This window comes from Xenopus laevis, chromosome 5L (genome assembly GCF_017654675.1).
Source record: "Xenopus laevis strain J_2021 chromosome 5L, Xenopus_laevis_v10.1, whole genome shotgun sequence".
NCBI classification, from domain to species: Eukaryota; Metazoa; Chordata; class Amphibia; order Anura; family Pipidae; genus Xenopus; species Xenopus laevis.
This window is the reverse complement of record NC_054379.1, coordinates 92,483,786-92,507,106: the sequence shown is the minus strand read 5'-3', so window position 1 is coordinate 92,507,106 and position 23,321 is coordinate 92,483,786. Positions and strand designations below refer to the sequence as shown.

The 23,321-nt window shown below is 38.6% G+C and overlaps 2 protein-coding genes across 3 annotated transcripts; both read left to right on the top strand.

Moving 5' to 3' along the window:
• The first annotated feature begins 335 nt into the window (after positions 1–335).
• Positions 336–5,081, top strand: LOC121393725 (NADH dehydrogenase [ubiquinone] 1 alpha subcomplex assembly factor 4-like). Of its 2 annotated transcripts, none has more exons than XM_041563079.1 (3): positions 336–429; positions 1,692–1,789; positions 2,846–5,081. In XM_041563079.1, exons 1-3 carry the CDS (start codon positions 351–353, stop codon positions 3,143–3,145), a joined length of 477 nt encoding a protein of 158 aa, XP_041419013.1. In that variant the 5' UTR covers positions 336–350; the 3' UTR covers positions 3,146–5,081. The 2 variants fall into 2 exon arrangements, with proteins under 2 accessions (XP_041419013.1, XP_041419012.1); XM_041563078.1 differs by lacking the exon at positions 336–429 and adding an exon at positions 585–839.
• A 1,199-nt stretch (positions 5,082–6,280) lies between these two features.
• LOC121393911 (protein kinase C delta type-like) lies at positions 6,281–14,664 on the top strand. The gene is made up of 9 exons (XM_041563759.1): positions 6,281–6,539; positions 8,742–8,851; positions 9,467–9,631; positions 10,603–10,694; positions 11,178–11,240; positions 11,548–11,686; positions 12,139–12,330; positions 12,433–12,561; positions 13,972–14,664. The coding sequence occupies exons 1-9, from the start codon at positions 6,281–6,283 to the stop codon at positions 14,092–14,094; spliced, it is 1,272 nt and encodes a 423-aa protein (XP_041419693.1). The 3' UTR covers positions 14,095–14,664.
• The last annotated feature ends 8,657 nt before the right edge of the window (positions 14,665–23,321 follow it).

The following is a 23,321-nucleotide window of genomic DNA, read 5'->3' as shown; positions in this document are numbered from 1 at the left end:
AGTTATGAATAAGACTGTCGGCTGAAAAGAGAGATCTGCGGGGGAGTACTGAGCAGGGAGGGCGGAGGGACGAAGACTAAAAGGAAGAGGACTGAGGGCGGAAGGCAGAGGATTGAGGGCGGAAGGAAGAGGATTGAGGGTGGAGGATGGAGGATTGAGGGTGGAGGATGGAGGGCTGATGGCGGAGTTGGTAAGACTGAAGGTTGAGAAGGGAGGGTAGAGGACGGAGGTGCGATTGCAGATTTCAACGATGACTGACGGTAAAAGCAACCGATGCGCCATTCCAAAGACATAGGACATCGCAAGAAGGAGAAGTATTTCGCTGCAGCATGTCCTAAAATGCGTTCCGTATGAATGACGGCTGGAGTATAGAGAAGGAGGCATTGAGTATAGTGGATGAAAGGGAGTGCATGAAGTATGGAGCAGGAGGTGATGCCATAGATGAGGGATAAGTTATTGGAAAGCACATTGTGGAAGTTGAAACATTAGGGATGCAGGCGTTTTGACAAAGGGAGAACGCATTTGGCACAAAGACGGAAGTTGTCCTACAATGGACACTGTACATTCAGCCTTAGTACTGGCAACGCGCCCCTACAGGCTGCCTTACGTGCTTCAACCAGGAAATCGTCAGGCCAGTTTGGTTTCATGTTCAGACGGAGCATAGCCAGGCACGCTGTGTCAGTGAGTGTGCTAATGAACAAACATGGTGCTAAACTTAACACGAGCACTACGCAACTTTAACCTTGAAAATCGGGCTCATGGGCTTATTGGCAAGGAGAAGCCAAGGCCTGCACCCTCCCATCCGAAAACAGAGGATGCACTGAGGGCAACCAAAACACGTGAGTTATGGGGGGGACATGTTTACTCACAGCAGCCTAATATTGGCATTCTCACTGCTTTTGTGTTTTTTTATTAGCAGAATTTGTTTTTCTATATTATATATTCTTAAACATTTACTAGATGGGCTGCTGCTAATGTCCTCTTCCACTCTGTATGACAATGTTACCTGAAGTGTGAGAGAAATGCATGCTGGGAATTGTAGTTCTTCATTGGTTAGAGGTCACGACTCGAGGGGTTTGTTCTCTAATGTGAAATTATTCAGGCATCTAGCAAAGTAATTTATGTTTATTATTAGTAGATCATTCCTGTTCTAAAGCTGGCGCTATTAAGCTTTCATTGCTGGTGCTATAAAGATAATTCAGATAAGGTTATGATAGGTGTCCCCGTCACCACTGTGGGCTCTATGGCCAATTGCAGCTCTTGTGTTTGTATTTGGCCAGGAAAGAGCAGTTTTAGTCCTATGCAATCTACCTGGCTGCAGATTGAGTCAAGTACCAATTGGCGTAAACAATCTCCCTGCGTATAAAAGCGTAAGCCGCCCTTTATTAGGTAATTCCATGGATAATTTACTTTTTTGTAATTAGCTTTTAGTATGATGTAATATAGTAAGTAAGGTTGAAAAAAGACACATGTCCATCAAGTTCAACCTTTTCTTTTTTTAATCTGCCTACCAGTTGATGCAGAGGAAGGCAAAAAACCCATCTGAAGCCTCTCCAATTTGCCTCAGAGGGGGGGAAAAAATTCCTTCCTGACTCCTAAATGGCAATCGTTTAGAAATGTAACAAATGGGATCCTTTATTGCTGATTTTCTTGAATAATATTTATTTGGGGTGCATTTCTGTTTTAATCAGATCACCCAGACATTGAAGATAAAATCCGTAACAAAGATAATCTGCTTCTGACAAGGCTGAAAGAAGTTTATGTTGACTCCAGTGACCCATCTTCTGAGGTAAAGTTATTTAAGCCTTTTTTTTTTTTTTTACTCCAGCCAACAGATTTTTTTTTTTGTTTTGTTTAACTATACTTCAGAACCAAATTCTCTTCCAATATAGACTCCATGCTATGTGTGTGTATATTATATATGTGCAGTATATTGTTGCTCCTTAAGTTTAATTAAGTAACAGCAGCACAGAGCATGTGCAGTGAATCAGCAGAACATAAGATGGGGAGCTACCGGGGCATCTTTGAATTCACAAATCTTCACTGCTAAAGGGCTGGGGGGGCTGGTACAGAGTTTTCGAAAAAATAATGTGCAGCATTTTAGCCTACTTCTTTGTAGGACAGTGCAATTATCTACGAACGGCAGCACCAGACTGGGGTATCAGGTAAGTGTTTATACTCACTGGAGATGCCTAACACCCCCCCCCCCATCTGAGTGATTAATCATTTCCTTCTACTTTAAGCTTTAGTTTTTCTGTTAAAGAAGAAACCTGGAGTAATAAACAGCATGTTGTACAATGTGTAAAGGAATTAGTGTAGCTACATCATTGTGATTATAATGACTTCTCAGCAAGCACCATAGAGCGATCCTCTTCTTCTGCCTCTTTCCTGAACGGCCCCTGGCCAACGTGCAGTAGAGTGAAAAAGTCGACATACTGCGCATGTGCAACCACGTGATGGAGGAAGACGATGGCTCCATGGTGCTCCCTGAAAGTATCTCAAGTCATTGCAATTTACTACTAACAGAGCCCATGATATCAGGTAAGTCATTAGAATCACTGGGGGTGCCTAAAATTAGTAAATGGCATGTTATGGAATATGTAGAGGGATTTATGTAAGTATATCAGTTATATGCCCCTTTTAACTGTGCATTGAAAATCTAATCAGTACTTCTGATGGAACTGCCCTGAAGTAGCTGTGTGAGTTCAGAAAACAAGCTCACGCCTTGAATGTTTTGAGAAAAACCCTGGAACTTGAGTGTATTTGCTTGGTAAAACAAGTAAGCCAACAATTGTTGCATTTATAAAGAAATGTGATATTAATATATTTTTAACCATTTAAATAGGTACAAACCAAAGAGAGTGCATCTGCGCAAGAAGAGCTAAGACTTCCAAAACTCACTGTGAATCGAGAGACCCTTATGGATCTGGATGTAGAGAGTATTCCTAAAGGAAAGATTTCTGTGCTTGAGGCACTGACACTTCTCAACAACCATAAAAATTCTCCAGAAACCTGGACTGCTAAGAAAATATCAGAAGACTACCACTTAGACTCCAAGAAGACCCAGGCACTGCTGGAATACTTTATACCTTTCAACGTGAAAATGATTCCACCCAAAGACAAGAAGCAAATTACAGACTCGTAGAACACCGGAACTTAATAGCTGAAGGCAATTATTTATATTTATTTGAGAACTCTGATCTGATGAATATTTTGTTTTCTTTAACTCTTCTTATCTGTGATTTCTTGCATTAAAGTCTTTGTGGTAATTGGATAGTCTGTCCCAGTGTACTCACTTTACTGCATTCCATAAAAACTAGACTTCTTGCATCCCTTCTTATATATTTAATCTTATACCATATGACACAAACCAATAGAGAGATCAGTTATGTACTTGCTTACCACTTTGTACGTTGGGTGCTCAAGCCCCACACCTTGAACTTCGGGAGCCATACATGGAACACACAGAAAAACAGGCTGGCACTTTCCAGGCCACAAACAGGAGTAAAGTCAAAGCAGCTCAGTTGAGTAAAAAACATTCTAGTTTATTTGTATCAGTACATAATTGTAAAAAGATTTAAACATTTTGTGCCTCAGCAGCGAAATTAATCATAGGCTTATCTTATACCATCTCAAGACATTTCCCAATATTGATATTCTGGTCAATATTTTTACGTAAATTATGGGACTTAAGTACCATAAACTAACAAATCAACAGATTTTCAACTGTGTTCTGTAGAACATGAGAGATCATCTGAATTGTAAGTTATCCTATCCACTGAATACTTAATAAAATTGCCTACAAGAGGTTCTGTTTGGCAGTACACCTGACTTTTACTCAACCAAAAATTGTTTCCAAACCAGGAATTCAAAAATAAGCACCAACGTTGAGGCCACTGGGAGTATTCTTCAGAAGCAGGCTTCATGGCATCTGGCAAAATGCCTGTGGCCACTCATATTTTATTTAGAACTGTTGTGTCCCCTTGCTTTAACCCTTTAGATCTTAATGCCCATCTGTCACTCAGGGGCTTCATTATCTTAGCTAATTCTTTACAGGTGCTCATCTTCAATGAGAAGAGACAATACCGAGCACAATTATAGGATATCTCTGAGACAGGTGCCTTACTTTCATTACTGCAATATTCATTATTAATTATATTTATTTCATATGACTGAAAAAGTTCTAAACTGTGGTGTAACAGGGTTTCTTAAAGAATTTATACACTTCTCCATATGCTACTGCTAATGAATTATTATAGATGTTACAGGTAATGGTGTTGTACCATGTTAGCTAGTCAGAGTTATCGAGTAAAAGTTTTGTATGAAACATTACAAAAGTTGTATTACAATGATATTTTAATTGGCTAACTATGATTAACAGTAGCATATGGATATTCCTTAACCATGTTTAAACATGTCCCAGTTGGGCCTGTGCTAGTAATTACATTTTCATTTCAGAATGCACAAAATGCATGGTTTCATTCATCTCTTTGTAGAATCAAATCTTTGCCCAAACACCATAGGCTTTACAGACGGAAAAAGATCAAAGTGAATGCAAGGGATATATTTTATTAAAATATGTTTTTCAAACACCTTGTTTTTTTCAAATTATACAGTATCTTGGTATTCTGCAGATCAGGGTCCCATATATAGAAATATCAGGCTTCAGGTTTCCTACAATAACTAAATGTGGACAAATAGAAAAAAACTCCAGTCAACATGACTGATTCAGCCAGAGACTAACCCCTACCCCTTTGGTACATGTAGCAATGCCATCTGTTGTCTCCTGCTGGGAACTTTTAGTGCTGTCACGTGCAGTGTGACTTTTATAAAGCTGTTTAGGTACATCTTCAAATATGCAACCTAAAAAAATTGTAGTATCATTATGTTTCAAGTTTCAAAAAATGAGTTTATTTTACAATATGAATTTGCATATTGATTGTCGCTATTTGGATATGATGTTTTCTGAAATGGGGAAGTGCAATATAACCTTATGAATCATTGTAATTACATATAAGGTTATGAATGTTCCTTTTCTTTTGGAAGCATTAGGTAATAAAGCTCTTGTTTTTAAACAGAAATTACCGAGTGCAGTTTTATGAGGTAATATTTTTCAGATTAAATATACATTCCTCTCAGATGTCATGTAGGACCGCTAACCTTTCCCATAAGAAGTAAAATGTGGTACTACTGGTCTGTATAACTGATTAAAGCATACATTTTCAGCTTTAAAGAACATCTATTTAATATTGGTCATTTACACAGTAAAAGGACGGAAAATATGCGAAATATGGATGGAAATCAACATGTTTTGTGGCCACTTGCACCCAGCCCTGCACCATTCTACATTGTCTTACAGACCTGAATGTTCCCTATGAATATGTCACTACCTGCATTTGGCTGTACTGTATTCATGAGTGGCAAGTGGAGGCTCTCCCACCTCTGCCAATCCCCTAACCTGGTGGGTGCAAAACCCTTAGAATCTTCAGGGCCCACTTTAAACATCTCTATAATGCTCGCGTGTTAGTGATCGTAGTCACTGACCTAACCTTTATCGCCCTAGAAAAACTATGCCACTAGAGTGGTATTATTTACAACACCTTACATCTCACTCTCAGTCACTAGGGTCAAGTGGCCAGAAGGTTACCTGAATTCTTTATTCATGTCTCCACTTCCTCCTTCTAGGTAGGCAGAAATAAATAATAATGGCAGTCTGAACTGAAACCTTTTCAGTTGCTCAGTGAACAGAACAGCCTGTTTATATTGAATACTAAACATAATAGAAAAGCATTTTTGTGTTCATTTGCTGACCCATAGGATTACCTGACATCTCCCTGAGAACTAAACTCGACAACACTGCCCAGTCTTCACAAGCAATTGCTGAGTTTTCTAACTCTGGATGAAAGTGAATGTTTCACCACTGCCTACTATAGGAAATACTATAGGAAATATTGTTTTCCTAATTTATTTTTCTATGATCCCATCTGATGTAGTGATAATAATGATTTTCCTCAGATATGGCTTCCTATTATACTATGCTCTATTAATCTGCATCTGGCCTGCAGTGTACATGTGCTGTAACATTCAGGTGCAGCAAAATGGCAGTTGGTCACATGGTATGCGCACTTCCTGTTATATACCCATGATCCCTTGCAAAGTAACAGTTGGTTGCAACGAGCCTGGTTGTCTTTGGTGCTGCACCAGCATTTTGCGATTTTGGAGATTTGAGCGACTTCCAAAGCGATTTTTTTTACAGTGAGAAGAAAAGAACTTATCCAGGATGGACTCTACAATCAATATGATCAAGCAAATAAGATCTCAGCTTGAGGAGGACAGCAGGATGGAAACACATGAGAGGGTTAAGAGAAAGAGGGAGCAAAGCCCAGAGACAAACAACAAAAGACCCCACCAAAAGACAGAGCGAGCAAGGGAGAGGAGAAGGAGGAAGAGGGAGAGGAGGAGACAGAGGCTCTTGTATGAGAAGAAGGAAGAGCAAAGGTGGAAAAGACCAAGAAGCAGCGACAGGGATGAATCAGAAGGTAAAAAGGATCAGACTATCCCATAACATAGTGTAACTGTCTCTAACTGTCTCTTCAAGCTTGTTACCTATACCCCTTTCTATTAGCCACAGGACATCATATTTTGACCTCATTGGCAAAGGCTAATTCCCAGCCTGACTGTAACATGGTATTTAATGTATTAGATACAGTGACATTGGAGCACAATCACTCTAAGGGAAAGCTGTCACTGGTCCATAACTGACATAAAAAAAAAACAGTTGCAAATGCCTAGCATTAAACCTAGCATTAAACAGTTTGCCTCCTCCAGTTATCCACTTGTGTCTGTCTGACTATATATCTATCAATACCTATTTATCACTCTAGCCAACAAATCCTGATCCTTCCTGTGAATCCCTCATTCAGTCTCACTCCTGTGTTGTTCCCTAAGGAGCTGTGATGCCCATTTCAGTCCTTCTAATGGTTACCATAGTGTCTAGTATAATCCTATGTATGTGCAACACTGAAGGGGGAAATTAAAATGTAATATAAGCTTTATCATACTGGAATAAGAATCAATTAAATGCTGCATTGTTTCTGAAATAATTAGGTTTATATTCACTATCCCTCTCTCAGCATCTGTTTATATTTATTCTGTCTTCATACAGCAGTTCGGTTCAGATATTCATTGACAGTTAGATCCAATATATCTTATAGGGGGGGCTTCCTTTCCTAGCAAATGTATTAGAGTTCACTCAAATAACTGATTCCAGTACAAACACTAAAAAAATAACTGCCTTTTGCACAAATTCTGCATGTAGAGATACAGGATTTCTAGTGATTTAATAGAGTGAGCTCTAATACATTTTCTAGGCAAAAGGAGCCCCCCCCATAAGATACGTTGGATCTAACTGAATATCTGACAACCAACTCCTGCATGAAGAAAGACTAAAGAGAAACAGATGCTGAGAGAGGAATAGTGAAGATTAACTTGATTATTAAAGAAATGGTACAGAATTTTTAATTGATTGTATTTAGAAAGTTTCTAATTTCAGTATGCTGAAGCTTGTATTAAATTTTCATTTTCACGATAGTTCCCCTTGAAGCAAACCCGTGCCTCTCCTATTATTTGTAGTATAACCCCTAGATTGTAAGCTCATATGGGCAAGATGTTCTGAACTAATGTCTCCCTTTATGCTTGTTCTATCCTTTGCCATTGCTTTTGTTATGCTGTTTGGGTTCACCTGAGCCAATAGTATGGTGGTACCACATATGTTGGTGCTTTATAAGTAAGTGATAATAATTATACAGATTCTGCTGAGGTTGAGCACTATAATGGTTAAATTGAGCTCAGGAGAGGTGGTTAAGAGAATAAAATATGATCAGCCAGCTAGAGTTTCTATGGGAACCAGCAATGCTATCTCTTCATTGGCTGTTAGACTGGAGGCTGTGTTAACCAATCTGAGCTGAGAATAAATGAGCATGCTCATGAGCCAAATGTTAGGCACCAGCAAGTGATTGTATTGACTTACCTGACACCCCAGGCCTGTGCTCCTATCAGCAGAAAACTGCACTGGCCCAAGGTTCTTCTAGTGAGCACCACGGAACGATCATCTTCCTACTTCTTCACTCTTCAAATCTCCTGGTGCAGATGCTTGCGCAGTAGAACGAAATAGCTGGCTTTTTTGTTAAAGCTCAACCTTTCAATCTACTGTGCACGCGCACCTGCGAGAAGAAAGAAGAAGCCGGAAGAGGATTGTTCCGTGGTGCTCGCTGGAAGAATCCCGGGCCGTTGCAGGTTTCTGCTGATAGGAGCACTGGCCCAGGGTGTCAGGTAAGTAAATACAATCACTTGGGGATTCCTAACATTTGGCACCCCCAAGTGGAATATGACATTTCTTCTCCTTTCAGTTATCACTATATTGTATAATTTTGAATTATGACCAGACCTTTTATATACCACATCCACCTGTTCCTTGGTGAGGAAAAAGAGGCATTTGTGTATATTTCCTTAAATTTTGTTTTCAGTTTCTTATTAATAGATCCTCAGTATTATGGCCAGCGCCGGGCCAACCCGGGAAGGGGCCCTAGGCTGCCTGGCCGGGCATAACGCCCACAGACGCACAAGCGGAAAGTCCGAATGTGCGCATGTGCGGAACCCCTACTTCCGGTTCTGATTATGGCCATAAGATACGTATTACATATTTACAATATAAATTATTAACAGAATTTCTTTTCTAACAGAAGGAGAAAGTGCCTGGAAGAGACCACACATGGACGAAGAAAGATGTGATCCACTGGACATTTCCAGCTACAATTTCCATCACGAGCTGGGCAATGGATCATTTGGCAATGTAAGCAATACATGCATGTTTTACTTATCTGCCATTAAATAAAGTACCTATACTTAACAGTCAAAAACAAAGGCCCAAGGTTTGATCATCTATTTTTTTCTACAAATACTGGTGTAAAGGCCATACAGGGTTGTCACTAGAACTTACTATGCCCCACAAGTCTTTAGAAACCCAAAGGGGCCTACGTTTTTAGCCTGACTGGAACCCTTCTATGTGGGTGTGCCTGTGTGTTTTTTTTAAAAATGCATCTAAGTTGCTTCCAGTTTAGTGAAACTGGTCCTTTGTCCTTTATCCATTCTTGGGTAAGCCCTACCTCTAAAGTGGCCTGTGATTGTGGAATTAATTTTACCCCCTTTATGGCAGCCCTGGATCTAAATCAGAAGTCAGACAGAAATGCCTATTGATAGGAACTCAGGATGGCAGGCCTTATTTATTATTTATGTGGAGCAAAGCAGTTGGCAGAGGATCTCTGTTGCTTATTGAATTAAATATTCTGTATATCATTTTTATGATATTAAATATTTTATTGTATAAAATCTGAATGTGAGAATCAAATACTTTAAATTATTTGCACATTGTGATGGTTTTCTATCATTTATCCCTTCTCTTTTTTAGGTTATGTTAGCATCATTGCCCAACAGAAAGAAACCAGTGGCAATTAAAATCCTTAAGAAAGAGAACATCAAGCTTAAAGAAAGATATGAGACCGAAGTGAAGGTGATGAAGCTGGCTTGGAAATGCCCTTTCCTGTGCAACATCCATGCAGCATTCCAAACACAGGTACAATTAAGTGTCATATTGCAGTGAGGTGTGTTGATGTAGTGGCCTCTTGCCAAGAGAACATACAATTTGCTTTAGAGGGGAATATCCCTATGCGAGTCTCACAGGGCCCAGCAAATTTATACCTGAGTTCAGATTGAGAGGAGGCCTAGTTACTGCCGCAGTTGTCTTAAATTACTGTTTTTATTCGAATACATGAAAAAGAACTAAAAGTGTTTGCTGACTAGAAAATATTCTATAGTTCACCTTGGCATTGTATCTACCCATCATTACAAATGAGGTATTGGATCTCTTATCCAAAAAAACGGTTATCCAGAAAGCGGAATATTGCAGGAACGCCATCTCCAAATAATGCATTTTAATCAAATAATTGAAAAATTAAAAAATAATTTCCTTTTTTGCTGTAATCATACAACAGTACCTTGTGCTTGATGGAAACTACGTAACATAAATCCATAGTGGTGGCAAAACAATCCTATTCGTTTTTCTTTTTAATGTTCAAGTTATTATTTAGTAGAGATAAAGAATGTTGATCCAAATTACAGAAAGATTCCTTATCTGGGAAACCCCAAGAACTATATTTGCATAATGCATCACTCCTCACACAGGAGTAGGTCCGACTTGTGGTTCCAAAGATAATTTGTCTGATTCTGCTGTACCTGCCCTATTATGGCTGAGCTACACAGCAGGGTTGGAGGTTGATCTGGTCCTGGTTCCAGAGCACATGCTCATAGTTGGTGATCAGCACCAAGGAGCAGAATTGAAGCAGAAGAACGTTGCAGTCACCATGGTACTCAGCTATGCCTAAGGAGTATAGGGGTGCAGGGCTGCACTTGGAATGTGGTTGCAGCAGTTCAGGAGAGGGGCCTGGGGAGGGGATGTATGGTCACTAATTGAATTTAGTTTTCTTTTAATATTGTTGTGCAGTGGTATCTATGTAACAGGAGCTTTCTTTTTCTAATTCTATCCAGCTGCATGCCTTCATTGTGATGGAATATGCAAGTGGAGGAAGCCTACAAGATCTTCTAAACAACAGAGGCTATCTGGACATGGACTCCGTACTGTAAGTGACATACAGCCTGGGGAGGTGCTTTTCTTCATGTAGCAGCCATACATTAAATGTGTAGTAAACACAGTATGGCAACAACATTTTGCCAGAGTGTAGCAGCAACACAAACACTGTACCAGTCCCTGACACACACCACCTTGTCACCAGTCCAGGTAATCCTTGTGGATGCCTTGGCACATGCACATTCCAGAGTTAAAACTAAACTTAGATGCCAAACTCTTTTCACTAATGCACATGCAAACAGCACAGGGCAGCAGTAGGGATCCCCGGGACAGAAAGAAAGATGGCAACATGACACTCACTAACATTGTCCTTTGGCTGATGTGATTTTTATTATGATCATAATTCATGATTATAATCACTGGAGGATGCTTATAAAATTGGCACCCCAGTAATTAAACCTTTCCTTGTCCTTTAAAGGTGTAAGGTAAAGAATATATATCCACTATGTGCATTTTTTGCTAATTTTTTTCAAAGGTACTACGCAGCTGAGATGGTGTGCGGCCTGCAATTTCTGCACTCTGAAGGAATTATCCATCGGTAAGAAGTTACAGTTTTCTATGTGATCTTTCTGTAATATGTTTAATAGTTGATATTATTGGGGGCCTTGTATTACAAATCCATTGCAGGATGCAAAGTGCAAAAAATCTGGTGCAATCTACAATATTTTTTGCACTTTGCATCCTGCCATAGGAGGGAGCTGTCATCCGTTTGCCCTCATGCATAACCTTTGTACATTTTGTTTCCACAAATGGCCATTAGATTTTTATTCTATGTAGAATTGAAACCACACATGTTCTGCTATACAAACAGAATTATGCAGTGACACCTGTACTTTACTTTACAGAGACTTCAAACCGGAAAACATTCTGTTCAGCAACAAGGGACACATCAAGATTGCTGACTTTGGATTGGCTGCTGAGAACGTATTTGGCAACAAAACCATCTCAGGATCAATTGGGACATTGCACAACATGGCCCCAGAGGTGAGAGACTTATTACTGATATATGTAATGCACAGAATTTTACAGTATGGAAAGCAATGGAGGCACATTCCATATAATGTTTTTCAGTGGTCAATAATCTACATCTTAACTTGACAGATTGGAGGTCAAACATTTATTCTTCTTCAAATAATAATAATAATAATTTCTTCAGCTGTTATGTTTTTAAAAGTATCTCTTTGAATCCCAGCTTCATTATTAACCCTTGAATCACTTGTAAAAACAAAGGCTCTTAGCTAGTTGTAGCACCTATATAGTTCTACCTTTTCTGCACACTGAGAACTGAGTTTCTGTTTTTCTTGTGAGAACTTGGACCACAGATTGATCACAGAACCCTTGAACGCCAAAATTTCATCAAGGCATAAACACAAACAAATGTTTGTAAACGGGAATTTCTGTATTTGATGGGGAATGATCTGTTCTTTGTATTTCAGATGATCCAGTGTCAAATCTACAATTCAGCAGTAGACTGGTGGGCTTTTGGGATTGTCTTGTGCAAAATGGCCACTGGAAGATCACCTTTTTATGAAGGCCGTAAAGCAGAGAAATGCATCCATTTTATCCTCAATTGCCAGCCCAGCTATTCAGAACAGCTCAGTACAGAACTGCAAGATCTTCTGGAAAAGGTGGGTGCCAGTGCATCTGATTAGGATATATATATGGCATATATATGGACTGTAGTTTTGGTTTCTATTAGTAGCAGTAAGTCACTTTTTTTGTTCCCTTAGCTCCTAAAGAAGAAGCCATACCAGCGGCTTGGGTTCAAGGGGGATATAAGGAGACACCCCTTTTTCAAATCCATCAACTGGATCAAAGTAGAAATACAAAATGTTGAACCACCTTTCCAGCCAGAACCTGTAAGTATATGACTGAAATATTGTGAAACCATGGATTACAAGCTACACTCTTTAGTTTATCTAACAGTTCAGCACACTAAATATCCAAGAGTCTTCACTTAACCCAGCAATATTTCTGTATTAATGTGCCTGTATAACAGGAATAGCTCTAGGAGTTAACTCATGTACATTTTATGTTATAAAGACTGCAACCACAGTGTACAGTTAGGGGCCAAGCTATGCAAAAATGCCTTATAATATCACATATCACTCCATAATGCATCTAAATTCCAGGAATATTTACAAAGCTGCATGTTAATTTTAACTGACTGCAAAGCAAGGAGTAAAATAAAGTGGGCATTTGGATAATTCTCTGTAAAAAAACTGTGTACTCCAGAATTTCTTTCTGATGCATTTGTCTCCCTTTTCATTTAAATGGGTTATAATAAATGATAGAAAAACCCACATATTTATAAATACCGTGGATAGATCTTTTCAGTTGATGATTTCAACATTCATAAAATCATATCATAAAATCAGTTGTAAGTACAAATACACAACTTATAATTGAGATTTATTTCCTGTATTTCCATTACAGCTTGATAAATAGGTCTCCTGATGTTATGGCAGCAGAGAGTTTTAGTGCAATATTAAATGCATTCTTTAGACATGCCATTTGTTTAACATTTTCATTTTAGAACACAACATTTTGAGTAAAAAAAGGTTGAAATCCAAGAAAGTTGTTCAAAAACTCATACACTTACACAATGTACATATAGCACAGCTTCCAAGATATTCTTTTCTAATGTTAGAATACTGCACATATGCAAGCCTAAGCCTGTGCTAGAGATTCAAGGGAAATAAAAGTAAGATGCTGGCATGGTGTTTCCACAGCGTTTACTTGTTCTTCACATTAAAACACTTTAAAGGAACAGTAACTCCAAAATATTAAAGTGTATTAATGGAATGGCAATATGGGGCTGTGTTGATAAAACTGGTGTATTTATTAAAAAGACACAACTATAGTTTACATAAACAAGCTGCTGTGTAGCTATGGGGGCAGCCATTCAAGCACATGATACACAGTAGACAGCAGATAGTTACTGAAGAATCTGATTGTATACTACATACAGTAGTTTATCTGTTGTCTGCTGTTTGACCTGTGCCTTTTCTCATTTTTCAGTTTTGAATGGCTGCCCCTATGGCTAAAAGGCATCATATTTATAAAAACTATAGTTGAGTAAACACACCCGTTGTACCAGTGCAGCAATTTTTTGGTGTTAATGTTCCTTTAAGAAACACAAATATTGAAGTGCATCACCTTAATTTTACAAACACACACATAGATAGATAGATAATAGATAGATATACACTTATCAACTGAAGTCATATATGTAAAAAGAAAAGTAACAGATTTATATTTTTTTCAAGCAACCAAATCCTGATGTGAGCATTCCAGCAAGTGCCTTAGAGGTCCTCAACATTGACACCGCCTCAACTCACAGCTACAGTCTTCAGGATTTCACATATCTGAGTCCCAGCTGGCAGGCATAAGCCCACTTACTACAACTGTGGGAAAGGATACATCAACTCGAAGTTCAGTTCCCATCCAACTGGAAAACATCTTAATTTGTTCAAAAGCACACCCGTCTGCTGTATGAATTCACAGATCCATTTGCAGCTCTACCATCAGCTTCACCTGATGCATCGTTGCTACATAAAGATCAGCAGCCAACTCCACAAGTCATCAGTCCCACCATCAAATCCATCTCTGGAACTACCATCAAGTCCATCTTGCATTTCCATCAAAGCTACTTCATCACCTATACTTCCATCTCCAGGTGAAAACATTGGGTCTGGCCTACCATCAGTTGTATCTCTGTATGGACTTACTAAGCTACCCTCTCTAACCCTCATATAAATGTGTAAGAGGAGCTGATGTAAGTATGTTTAAATGGTGGTAAGTATTTTAAATTGATTAAAAGAGCTGGGATCCTTTGGTTATATAAGTTTTGGCTAAATGATATAACTAAAGGGCTCTTATAAAACAGATTAGTATAAAATCAAACTAGACTTAGGGTGATAGTAGAAATGTAAATGCAGAGGATAGTTACAAGAGGATAATAAGGTAATACTAAGATAGGCAGGAAATATAAATAATATCAAATGTATAACTAATAAGAAATAATATAAATATATCATAAATAAATATCAATACATAAATATATATATATCAAGTATAACAGTAGCAAATATATTATTAGCTAGCAGGAAATAGATTAATTTAAATAAAAAAAAAGATCTAACAGCAGAAAATGATACTATAATACTGAATATGATAGGATATTAGAAGATTAAATAGGATAGTTCACAAAATAAAACAAGATGTTGGAAGATCACATAAGTTATAACAAACATAATATAAAATATGGTAACACATGATAGGATAGGCTAAAGGCTTAGATGTTAGAAATTAAAATACAAGAGAAGAGGAGAAAATGCTAGACTATATAATAAGAAAGTATAGTATGATAAAATAAAAAGAATATAATAAAATTGCCTATTAGGACAAAACAGAATAGATAAACTGTCAAATATAAGAATATGCAGTAGGGTGTAAAATAACATATAATTCTTAAGAAAATAATAAAGATGTCAGAAGAAGCCATAAGATAATATGATCAAATAAACATAATATGATAGAGTTTAAAGTAGGACTAACTGTTTTATAGATTTAAATTAAAATGTTAATGGAATACATAGGACATATAGATGGAGCAGAGTTTGTTCCAGAATAATAGGAAGGATTTTGTTCCAGGAATAATAGGGAGGATTTTTTCCCTGACAGTAACAAACTATTGAGTTGTTTCCGTTGGGTTTTTTGCCTTCCCCTGGACCATATGTTACTAGAAGTCAGGTTAGCACAGCAGATAGTATAATAGGAAATAATAAGATGGTTAGAGTAGTTAGGGACCTGCTCAGTGAGCCTACCTTGACGTGGTGGCAGGCTTGATATCTTTTAGCCAAATCTAGTCTATGGGCTTCTTCACCTTCTAAACACTTTTTTTTTTTTAAATTTTGATCTGCTTTCCAGAGAATCTGTTCCCCTTCTACTACAGAGAGCAGAATTACTGTAAGCAGAGCCGGAACTAAGGGTAGGCAGAAGAGGCACACACATTGAGGGGTACTAGGCACATACCTCAAATGCAGCCCTTGTCCCTACACCACCCGCAATTCAGATTTCCCAATCTTATAAGCAACTAGTGGGCACACCCACTTGTTCATGTGCACACCAGCTTATTCACACATGTGCACATGGGGGGGGGGCAAGGTGGCTGGTTGGGTTGCCTCAGGCAAATTTTTGAAGGAAACCTACAGAAATCTATATATTTAGTACTGTTCGACTGATATTTCTTTCACATCATAAACGATCAAATCTCGGTTCAGAAGCTTGCCACTCTCCAGCTGACACTGAACTATGCATGTCAGCACCATCAGATCCTGCTGTTGGTAGATGCTGAGTATTGTAGTTTAGCAAGAGGTGGTATTGATTAATGCATTACACAGAAGGCCCTCTGTTTAGCGGGAAGGCATGCCACGGTTATTATTAATAAACACTTCTTGTTCACTCTTCTCTTCCCATATATCAGCCAGGCACAACACCTGTCAGTACTGTACAGTAACAAACCTCCAGTGTCACAAACAACACCACATTCCTTCTGAAATGCCAATGAAGTGATGATTCAATTACTCCCACACTGGCCATAAATCAACATATCTGAGGAAGTTTTACAAACTGGATTATGTTAATCAGATCAAGCAGCAGAATTAAACTGCACACTATCGAATTCTACACTGGTTCTGCATTTCTAAAATAGTTATAATTCCCGTACTACGTGGACTCCTATCAATACCAAAATGCAACTTCATTTCTGACTTTGTGCTTCACATAAATACAGATGAAATACCCTTTTTAATAGTGTGTTGTCTTGTGAAAAAACATGTGTGCTCCATAATGGAAATCCAGCCAACTCGGCAATAGCTGAATTAATCCCAAACTCATTGTCATGTAGTTGAAAACAAAATTCCAGGAGTTGATAGGTACTGTTTGCAACAGCTGATTGATTACATGAATAACTTTTCAGCTTGTGATAACTGAATTTATTTCTTTTGCATTGCCCATCGAGTCTTGTCCCTGTTACTGAATTATAACTTCCATTATTCCTAACCAACAATTTCCAATCTAAAGTAGGTTGCATTCCAGAGCATATCTCTGACTCACTCCATGTTGATTTTTATCTAAATCTATCTACCCTTCCAGCCAACCCATATAGACTGTACTCATACAAGTCATAGGATCCTACTAGTGCTGCTATGCTATAAGATCACTTACTCCCTTTTGTATTTCTGCTCCCAGAAAAGGGCTACATTCATAGTTGGTTCCACATAAATCAAAATTTGACACAATGACATTTTGAACTCTGCTGTAAAGCTGGAGCCTTCACACACTGAGGAGCATCAGACAGTTGAAGGCATGTACCATTTTGTATCACAGCATGCTCAATTTTAGCAGGAATCTTGAATTTTATATTATATGAATAGTACATTAGAATGTCTCACTGTTCTCTGATTATGAGCTCTCCACATGACAATGTGTAGTTCTTCAGGATTTCCTTCAGCAGTGGAGGCATGTCTAGAAATCAATTACAGAACAGCAATCAGCATTAACAGAGATTGTGTGTGAAGGCTTTCATATGACAAAATGCTTTTTATTACAGCACATTTCCTATCACTATGAATGGCTTTCATCTATTATAAAAATGTTCTTTCTGCTGTGCGGAATATCAGGCATTCTTCACTAAATCAACAACATGGGATTCTACTGAGAACAGTAAGGAAGAACCTAAAAAGGCATTCTCTATTTTATTGCAAATACAAACAGGCAAATGTATCAGCAGCCAGTACATACTATGTTTTCAATATGTGTAACTTAATTCTAAAATATTTCTTCTTTATATCTTGATCTTGGAACACTGTTCAGAGATGGTACTATAGCAAGAGACATATTGCTGAACTGCATTTAACCAGCATGTTTAATTGTATAGGTATGGGATCCGTAATCCAGAAACCCATTATCCACAAAGCTCCGAGTTATAGAAAGGATGTCTTGTATATCTAAATTTTTAAAAATGACTTCCTTTTTCTCTGTAATAATAAAACACAGTACCTTGTACTTGATCCAAACTAAGGTATAATTATTATATATTATTGGAAGCAAACCCAGCCTATTGGGTTTATTTTATGTTTACATGATTTTCAAGTAGACTAAAGGTATGACGATCCAATTTATGGAAAGATCCGTTATCAGGAAAACCCTGAGCATTCTGGATAACAGGTCCCATACCTGTACTATATGCGCAGAAGGTGCTAATAACTTATCCAGTTGTCCCTACTGAATTGCAGCCTCAGCCATAACACTTTGGTTTACTTTCCATGACAATAACTCCAAACAACGATTTACTGCCTCCCACCATAATACTATAGAGACTGGACAGACTGGCCCATTATGATTTACACACTATACTACCTGCATGCAGCACCAATACATGGAATATAGAGTAACAGGGGTAAAGCATAGAAAGGGCCAATACGCTTTACTTTTGGTCTTAAATGATTTAATATGTATAAAGGATAAAGGGGATTCATATGATTTTCAGCTAAAATATTGTCAGAATCAGCTGATTAACAACACCTTTCTCTAATTGATGTTCACTAGAAGAATTTGTAGTCGTATTTAAAATGTATAGTACAAGAACCCCCCTTTAATGTATAATGTATTAAAATATTTTTTGGTCAGTAAAATTATTGATTTTCCTAGTGCTTCTGATAAAGTATAAGTGGAAAGAGGAGAAAAACCATTCATCAGATAAAGAATCACTGCCCCTGGTCAAAGTACAATAAAAAGTTCTGGTTTTAAGGCTCAGACTTTGACATTTTTGCCAAGTAGGATCAAAGTCCCATAATGCAGCCTGACCAAATCATAATTCAATGGAACACACACTTGTGATTTGGAGACTTCAAAAGAATGAAGCACAACAACATTGTACCTATTTGAACACTTGACCACCTGGCATTAACCTAAATTTTGGGATAAATGAATTTCTGGAGTGGAAAACTTTCAAGTGAAACTTCCCAACAAGAGATTGTACAAGGTCTTGCGGTGAATTCCCAAAGTAGTGCCACAACCCTAAACATACAATGTACCTTATCAGAATAGATTCTCCAATGCACTGTACTATGCACAGCTCAACAGGAAATAATAAGGGTATTAACGGTCTGTCTCAGATCAATACGCAGATGAATTTCAGACTATTTTAAACTAAAATAATCAATTTTGTATCAACAGAGACACCACCTGGTCATTTTGGCCAACTGTCTACAATCAGGAACAAACTAATGATAAAAGAAAGTGGCTTTAATGTTGCTCTGCTAAGAAAATTAAGTTTGAAATCATCGGATATTTCTCTAATCAGTATTAAGCAGAGCACACATCACAACACCTTCTTTTTCTCAGATATGTTCTTTTCTGAATTTGGTTCCCTTAATACTAACATATATTGACATTGCTAACTCACAACTCTCAAAGTGAAAAACAATGTGGTTGAGTAATCAAGGCAGGTACTGAGAATGAAGATCTTTATTCTAGAAACACATTATAAGTTAAACTGATATACCCCCAATGATGTGTTGCACTATTGCACCTAGATCATTTGACAGGGTTGATCCCAAATGCATGATGGGATGCAAGGAAAATCACAAGAGAAGAATATATGGCTAAATGGCTATTGGCTAAATAAATATTATAGCTATTTCCCTCATTTTATGTGTTTACTTTAAAACAGAACAAAAAAGCCAGTGATGAGCATGGAAAATAACTAGTCCATCTGCAGTCACTGCTTTTAATTTGAAATTTTGCAGACAAGTGTTTGGATGATTTCAAATACTGACACTTTAATAGAGCATAAAAAGGACTAAAAAAGAGGAGATTATATTTAGGACAAAAGTGTTCTCTCATTCTGACAGTACCTGTACTGTTCAACAGTATGGTAGAGTGCTTCCACCCCTGATCATGTACCCTTTGTGGTACCAGGTGCTACACCGGAGAACCCACTCCTGCCGTGTGGGTCATGTAGATACATAGAAGAAATTCCAGTGGCACACTGAATGCTGAAAAAAGTGTTTAGTTTATTCACCCAAATACATACAGACAAGTGCAACGTTTCGGACCACTCGGGCCCTTTGTCAAGCCTGGTGTAACAATCATGTAATCAACCTTTTAAAGTGTGAGTACCTGTACTGTTAGCAGCTTCCACTTTCAGCCGCATGTGTAACCCTTCTCCAGCAATCTGCTGCACTAAACGGCAAGATGTAGGAAGCAGCTTCACATCAGCTGGGATAGAGAACCTCTCGCACTGCTCAGAAGTTTGAATCTGCAAAGATGACGGGCCCAGAGACACATCAACAGGAAAGCCTTTTAAGCCGCTGATTTAAAAAAAGACATTAATTTACTATTACTTGCAGTATTTTCCTCTATATTCATTAGGTCATCTCCTGAACATATAATGCAAGAAATCTACAATCATCTCAAAATCCATTGACAAAACGAATAAAACATTGGTATTTTGGCACCGGACATTGTGTACTAAGTTACAGGCTATGCATATTGCCATTAAACGAGTGGTTCACCTTTAAGTAAACTTTTAGTATGTTACAGAATGGGCAATTCTAAGCAACTATTGGATTGGTCGACATTATTTTTTTTTTTATAGTTTTTTTAAATGATTTGCCTTTTTCTGCTCACTCTTACAGGTGCGGGTCACTGACCACATCTAAAAAAATGTAATTGTAAGGCTTCACATTTTTTACATTTTACATTTTTGCTACTTTTTATAACTCATCTTTCTATTTAGGCCCTCTCATATTCATATTCCAGTCCCTTGTTCAAAGGCAGTGACAGTAATTTGGACCTTAGCAACCAGATCGCTGAAATTGCAAATTGGAGGGATGCTGATTAAAAAGCTAAATAACTCAAAACCCACAAATAATATAAAATTAAAATTAATTGCAAAATGTCTCCAATTATCACTCTCTACATCATTCTGAAATGAACACAAAGATGAACAACCCCTGTAATACATGAGAAAGAGCTACCATCTTGTTTGCCTGGCAAGCAAGGTATTAGTACAAAGCTGAAATCAAGGAATAATCACAAGGTGTGCGGTCAGGTCTTTGCTGAGACAATCAATATGGCCCTCTTCACACACAGGTATTCATGAAAATATGCAAAGAATAATCTGTTCATATACTGACTATTTCAGACAAAATAAACAGAAGAGAAACAAAAAAGTGATAGAGTGTATTTTTTTCTTCTTACTAATTCTACAATGAATTGGCATAAATGTGTTTGGATAGAAGGCAAACAGTAAACAAACCTGAGACTCTTGATTTATTTTTTTTAATAGCAAAGTATGCATGGATCCAGTAAAGGGCAAAGAGTCACAATACTATTGTACATTGCTGCTGATTTTATTTTTTTATTATTCAGGTAACATGTAGACATTTAGACACGTTAATTGGCTGTGATAACTGTAGTCTTACTACTCAAGTAGCCTTACACTGAGTTCAAGCTGCCAAAATCTAACATGTTCTCATAGTGTTTACCACAAAATGAGACTAGCAGTCTGCATGTTTTTCCTTATTTCCAGGCGAACAATAATGTCACACCGCAAGTTTGTCCCTGTCTCACATGGAAGGAAGTGGCCCTTGAGCTTGGATATACAGCAACATCTGTCTGCAGCTCCATCTATTGGTCTGCACAAAAAGAACAACAATAATAGTTTTGGAAACCTTGTAGGCTCTATTGGCAACATTTTTGTCATGTCATGTAAGACTAGTATTTCAGAAAGTTACTTTTCTTATTTAACTAAATGAAAAATAATAATATTAGATTACACTAGAGTCATGACTTTATTGTAAATAATATCTTTACAAATGATGCTTATTGATATCAGTTATAATCAGTGCTTAATTATGTTATTTCTGTCACGTGAAACTTGTGTTTTATATTAAGCAATGAACCCCTGTTATAAAATATGCGGATATTAGAAGTCATCTTGAAGTTCTATGCCCTGTATGCCTTTATATGGTCATGGAACTCTCCTTATATTTGTCACGGTCGGCACCCAACACCAGAACAAACACCAGGCACCCTGGTCTCGGCTCGTGCTTCACCAGTAGTGTGACCGCCTTTGGGCCTCGGGAGGAGCCCTCAGCTTACTTGGATGCCACCTGGACTTAAACGAGAGGTGCAAGATGAGGGTTCTGGATAGGCAGAGGAGCACGACAGTAAAGCAAGGTCTTTGGACAGAAGATCGCAGTACAAGGCGTTTAGGCAAAAGTGTAGTCAGATCAGGCCGGGTCGAGGCAGGCAGAGAATAAACGTTATCAGACAGGCAAGGGTCAAACCAGGAAGTCAATCAGAGGGTTAATCAGAGGCGGTAGTCGGTAATCAGGCAAGGGTCAGAATCCAGAAGTCAGAATAGTCAAATAGCCAGGCAGGGGTCAAAAACAGGAATCAAACAGGTTCAGAATATAGCACAAGGCTCAGAAGCACCAGGAAACAAAATCCTATCACGGGCAAGGTCCCACAGCCCTAATGAGCTTTAAATAGTCTTTGAATTGCGCGCCATTGTAGTGATGTCAGCGCGCCTGCGCCTTTAAATTACACCAGAGCGCGCGCCCTAAGATGCCGGCGCCTGCGGCCTACAGGAAGCCGCTCGTCGAGGCGGGCGTCCCCGCCGAGGGGGCTGCAGGCGTCCCTGCCGCCCCCCCCCTAGACCACCAGGTACGTTCGTTACATTACCCCCCTCTCTAGGGGGGGCCACTGGACCCCCAGGCTTACCGGGAAATTTAGCATGGTATTGCTTCTTGAGGCGGTCAGCCTCGATGTCCTCTACTGAGACCCAAGAGTTCTCCTCAGGACCAAAGCCCTTCCACTTAGTGAGATATTGAAGTTTACCTCGTACGAGGCGGGAATCTAGGAACTCCTGGATCTCAAATTCAGGCTGACCTTCAACCAATACTGGGGGAGGAACAGACAAATGACGAACATGAGTGGCAGGTTTCAAGAGGGAGACATGAAAAGAATTAGAAATTTTACAATTAGCAGGTAACTGAAGACGAACAGAGGATGGGTTAATTATTGCAGTGATGGGGTATGGACCTATAAACCTGGGACCCAATTTGGGAGAGGGAACCTTCAGCTTGATGTTCTTTGTAGACAACCATACTAAGTCCCCCACCTTGTACTGGGGTGCTTCTCTACGGGATTTATCAGCAGCTCTTTTCTGAGCAAGGGAAGCTGCGGACAAAGAATAGTGCACCCGAGACCAAATTTCAGAAAATTTAACGACAGAGGAATTAGCAGAGGGTACAGGGGAATTAGAGCCAGAAAAAGAAAACCCTTTGGGATGTAACCCATTGACAATAAAGAATGGAGATTCTCTTGAGGAGGAATGGGTAGCATTATTGTATGCGAATTCCGCCCAGGGTAACAGTTCGGACCATGTAGACTGATTATCGGACACATAGCATCTAAGATATTGTTCTAGGGACTGGTTTACCCTTTCGGTTTGACCATTTGTTTGGGGGTGATATGCAGTGGAAAAGGATAACTCAATCCCCCAGAAAGCACGCCAAAACTTCGAGACAAACTGAACCCC

What these genes read in the sequence shown, in the direction of transcription:
- LOC121393911 (XM_041563759.1), top strand. Translation starts at nt 6,281, where the DNA reads ATGGACTCTACAATCAATATGATCAAGCAAATAAGATCTCAGCTTGAG. An exon ending in CTGGACATGGACTCCGTACT is followed by an intron (nt 10,695 to 11,177) that starts GTAAGTGACATA and finishes TTTTTTTCAAAG; the next exon opens with GTACTACGCAGCTGAGATGG. An exon ending in TGCAAGATCTTCTGGAAAAG is followed by an intron (nt 12,331 to 12,432) that starts GTGGGTGCCAGT and finishes TTGTTCCCTTAG; the next exon opens with CTCCTAAAGAAGAAGCCATA.
- LOC121393725 (XM_041563078.1), top strand. Translation starts at nt 704, where the DNA reads ATGGTGCTAAACTTAACACGAGCACTACGCAACTTTAACCTTGAAAAT. An exon ending in ACTGAGGGCAACCAAAACAC is followed by an intron (nt 840 to 1,691) that starts GTGAGTTATGGG and finishes TGTTTTAATCAG; the next exon opens with ATCACCCAGACATTGAAGAT. An exon ending in CCAGTGACCCATCTTCTGAG is followed by an intron (nt 1,790 to 2,845) that starts GTAAAGTTATTT and finishes CCATTTAAATAG; the next exon opens with GTACAAACCAAAGAGAGTGC.